Raw genomic sequence first — 4,397 nt, forward strand, 5'->3', positions numbered from 1 at the left:
CGCCCAGGTGAGGGAAGAGGCCACGGAAGACAAAGAAAGTCAGGCCAGTATGAGAGCGAGTCAAGGTCATCTCAGGTGTAGTCAATCTCAGAGTCCAGACTTTTATTCATTAGAGAAGAGAGAGACGGTCCTCAAGATGAGGTCCCGAGAAGGACACGCCGCGCGGCCCCGGTGGGAGGCCACCGCAGTGTGTCCTGCGCGTGCTCCGCTGCTCGTCCCTCGGCCGGGACGACGGGGGTCTGCGTGGGGGAGCAGCGCCGTTTTCCCTCGCAGAGAACCGCACACCAAGTGTGGGTTAGGGAGGCCGCGGGCCCCAGACGCGCCAGGCGTCGCGACAGGTGCCCCTGCCGCGCTCTCGTAACGCTTCCTTGAGCTCCGGGGCGCAGGGGTCCCTCCCGAGCGACCGCGCGCGGCCCCCGAACCGAGGCGCTCAGGCACGCGCGCAGCCGCGCGGACCTCAGCCGCGCGCACGCCTCCCATTGGCGGGAGGAGGAGGGCGGGGCCGGGCGGACCCAAAACAAACAACCTGCGGCCGCGCCGCCGCGTGGCCTCCGCCTAGCGCGCGCCCGCTCCGGAGCCGCGGCCACCTGGGCCACCTCGCTCCCCACCCCTCGTCGGCGCCCAGGCCCCGCCCTCGCGGGGCGCCGCGGGGTTATATTGGGCCGGGTCGAAGGTGGAGACGAGACGGGGCCGCGGCGGCAAGCGTGGAGATGCTGCTCCGGATGCCGGGGGCGGGAAGGCGGTTGCGGGCGCCACGGCCTCGGGGACTCGGCTCCGTGGGCGCTCGAGGGTGAAGGCTGGACCCTCGCCCCGGGGCGGCAGGCACGGCAGCCGGCACTGACTCGACCCGCGAGGACGCCTGAACGGGACCTGCGACTGCGGGAGAAGAAACCCCATCTTTGGAACGGGAAGCAGATGCGCACGCTTCCTCCTCCGGCAGGAACTCCAAGCCCCGCGCGCCCCGGCACCCGAGGCTGGAACCGCGGCTCTGCACGCCTTCCCCCAAGTCTCCGCTCCGCATCCTGAAGCCAGTACGCCCCCAGCTCCTCCCTCTTCGCCCCTGTCGGTTCACCCAATAAGCACAAGCACTCCAAAGAAGAACTCCAGCGGAAGGGGACTCCAATCCGGAAAGCGACTGTCTCACCCAGAGGAAGGCGAGCTCCGGGAGAGGCCAGGACCCCGGCCCCGATCGCCACCCCGCCCCGGGCGCCCGCTGTCCAGGACTGCGCGGAGGCAAAGGGTACGCGCCGGGCGGGGACGGGCGCGGGCATGAAGCTGGAGGTGTTCGGGCCCCGCGCGGGTCTCGGAGACAAGCCGGGGAGTGATCTGGAGGGTGCGGGCGGCAGCGACGCGCCGTCTCCGCTGTCGGCCGCGGGCGACGACTCCCTGGGCTCGGATGGGGACTGCGCGGCCAACAGCCCGGCGGCAGGCGGCGGCGAGCGGAGCGCGGGCGGCGGGCCGGGCGCTGAGGCGGCGGGCGCGGCTGGCGCTGCGGGGGCGGCGGCGGCGGCGGGGCCCGGAGCCGGGGACGCAGGGTCGGGGGGCGCGGGCGGCGGCGAGGGCGCGCGCGGCAAGCCGTACACGCGGCGGCCCAAGCCCCCGTATTCGTACATCGCGCTCATCGCCATGGCCATCCGCGACTCGGCGGGCGGGCGCCTGACGCTGGCCGAGATCAACGAGTACCTCATGGGCAGGTTCCCGTTCTTCCGCGGCAGCTACACGGGCTGGCGCAACTCGGTGCGCCACAACCTCTCGCTCAACGACTGCTTCGTCAAGGTGCTGCGCGACCCCTCGCGGCCCTGGGGCAAGGACAACTACTGGACGCTGAACCCCAACAGCGAGTACACCTTCGCCGACGGCGTCTTCCGCCGCCGCCGCAAGCGCCTCGGCCACCGCGCAGCGGCCCCGCCGCCCGCGCCCGCCGCCCCGGCCCCGGCTTCGCCCCGCGCGCACTCGCCCGCCCGCCCGGAGGGGCGCGCCAGCCCGGCGGGCAGATTCTGCGGCCCCTTCGCCATCGACAGCATCCTCAGCAAACCCTTCCGCAGCCGCCGCGCCGGGGACGCGGGCCCCGGGGCGCGCCCTCCGTGGGGCGCGGCGCCTTGCCCGCCGCCGCCGCCGCCGCCGCCCGCCTACCCGCCGCTGCTCCAGGCCGCGCCCGCCGGGGCCCTGCTGCCGCTCTGCGCGTTTGGAGCGGCCGAGCCGCCGGGGCTGCTAGCGCGCGGGGCCGAGGCGCCGCCCCTCCTCCTAGCGCCCCTGGCCTCCCCGGCCCCGGCCAAGCCGCTCCGAGGCCCGGCCGCCGGTGCGCACCTGTACTGCCCCGTGCGGCTACCCGACGCCCTGCTCGCGGCCTCGGCCCGCGCGCCCGGCCCGCACCTGCCTGGTCGGCCTGAGACGCTCCTGGCATGAGCGCGGCGGGGGACGCGGGCTCGGGGCCGGGCGCTTTCCGCCCGAGGACAGAGACGGTCACAGAACCATCACCCGACGTGCCTTACAGCGAACACCGGACAGAAGGGTCTCAACTGCATCCCGAACGTTTCCCTTCGTCCTTAATAACTCACGTTGCAGAGGAGCAAAGCAGGGCCTCCGACAGTTTCCATTCCTGAACCAAGCCTGTGCCCGTCCCTTCACAGAAACTTCTCGCGGCCCAGGCTCTGCCTTCTTCCTGCTGTTTTCGTTGCACCTTCCGGTGCTTTGTCCCTTACAAAGCGAAACAAAGCCTAAACAGCACATCGGGGAACCATTCCAGGTGATCCATGACGCGACTACTGCGGGGGGGTCCCGGGCCCCCTCCCTTTGTGCCTGTGGTGTTTACAGGTGCGGCTGAGCGGGAGGGGCCAGAGGCGCTTCAGTCATCTCTGCTATTGACCAGTTCCACTGTGCCAAAAGATGAAAAATATATATATTGTTGGGTTTTGTAATTAAATTATTTATATATTTTTGAAACCCGAATGGAAAATGTTGCAGGCAACGGTTGTGGCTTTACTGTCTGTTGGGTCATTTCTTAAGTGTGGTCTCTTTAGGCCAGGTGGCTTCTTCCAAGGAAAAGCTAACCGTTATGTTTGTGGGGTGCCAGGGTCACTGCCACTTGAAAGCAAGTGTGATTTTTATTTTTAATATTATTTGTCTATGTACATATTCATGTATAAATTTTATGAAACCCAGGCATAGTGCTTATTTTTTAATAAAACTGACAATTGACTTTAGCACTTCGTGGTGATGGGTTGAAGACAGAGTTTTGTACCCCCTTCCCAAATGATCTCAGGTTTGACTCTTAAGAAACTCCTTGTGTTGTTCAAACTGTTTTCCTGAATAATTCACCTTGTGGAGTTCAAACCGTTTTCCTGAATAATTCAGTAAAGGTAGATGCTGTGGATTTCATTACCTGACACATCGCTGTGAGATTCTGCAGGATCCAACTTCCATCAGTGGGGTTTCTTAAACGTCAAAGCAATGACCTCTAAGAATTCACTTAAGTTACCAGAACATGTGGGCCCGGCTTCCCCAAGAACCTCTGGGGACAAGTTCAGCTGTTAACCATCAGACATTATCAGGTAAACTGGTTCTGATCACACTCAAAAATGTGATCTTGGCAAGGGACGGTCTTAACACTGAAGATTTCCGCAGGGAAATTTTTTTCTTAATTATTTGATTGTGTCTTAGTTGTGGCATGTAGCATCTAGTCCCCTGACCAGGGGTTGAACCTGGGCCCCCTGCATTGGGAGCTTGAAGTCCTAGCCATGGACCCCCCCAGGGAAGTGCTTCAGGGCAGTTTTAAGAACATTTTGAAAGTCAGTGTTTTCTGTATCTAAACAAAACCACGCACCTATTTAGGAATGCAGAGGAGGTTTTGTCTGCTGGAGTCCCGGTGGCCTGGCTCCTTCTGACCTGCAGGGAAGAGCCACTGGTGACGTAGGAGGGAGGGTCCATCAGAGGACGAACCGGAAGTCAGCGTTCACGTCGGCTTCTTCAAAATCTCAGAGGCAGCCGAGCTCTAACAGTCCCTGGGCTGCAGTCTTGGAAAAGGAATGTAAAGAGTGAAGACTCAGAGGCTGTAAATTCAGGCCCCGATGCTGTTCCGGGGGTTGGGCAGGTGTCATCGTAACCAAGACAAGAGGGTGACGTGGGGGCTGGGTACGGTGAGTGGGGTTTACTTCAGGATGCTGTGTTTTGGCAAAAATAGGAGGGAAAAGCCCATCCCTAAGTCTAGTTAACGGGAAGCAAGTCCTGACTGATTCTGATTTGATCTACTTAGTGGTCATGAGGAAGGATAATAACAGGGTTGAATTAGGACAAAAGGCACCCATTTACATGGAGATTGCACCCACATGGCCAATAATTAGATGAGAAAATAAAACTGAAATGGGGGAGCCCAGGTTCACGGGGTAGAAGAGGGGACC

The 4,397-nt window shown here is 62.7% G+C and overlaps 1 protein-coding gene across 1 annotated transcript; it reads left to right on the forward strand.

The window, feature by feature from the left end:
- Positions 1–698: 698 nt before the first annotated feature.
- FOXQ1 (forkhead box Q1) lies at positions 699–3,203 on the forward strand. Its single transcript, XM_043450864.1, has one exon. The coding sequence runs from the start codon at positions 1,270–1,272 to the stop codon at positions 2,404–2,406; it is 1,137 nt and encodes a 378-aa protein (XP_043306799.1). The 5' UTR covers positions 699–1,269; the 3' UTR covers positions 2,407–3,203.
- The last annotated feature ends 1,194 nt before the right edge of the window (positions 3,204–4,397 follow it).

Source organism: Cervus canadensis, chromosome 28, assembly GCF_019320065.1.
Source record: "Cervus canadensis isolate Bull #8, Minnesota chromosome 28, ASM1932006v1, whole genome shotgun sequence".
NCBI classification, from domain to species: domain Eukaryota; kingdom Metazoa; phylum Chordata; class Mammalia; order Artiodactyla; family Cervidae; genus Cervus; species Cervus canadensis.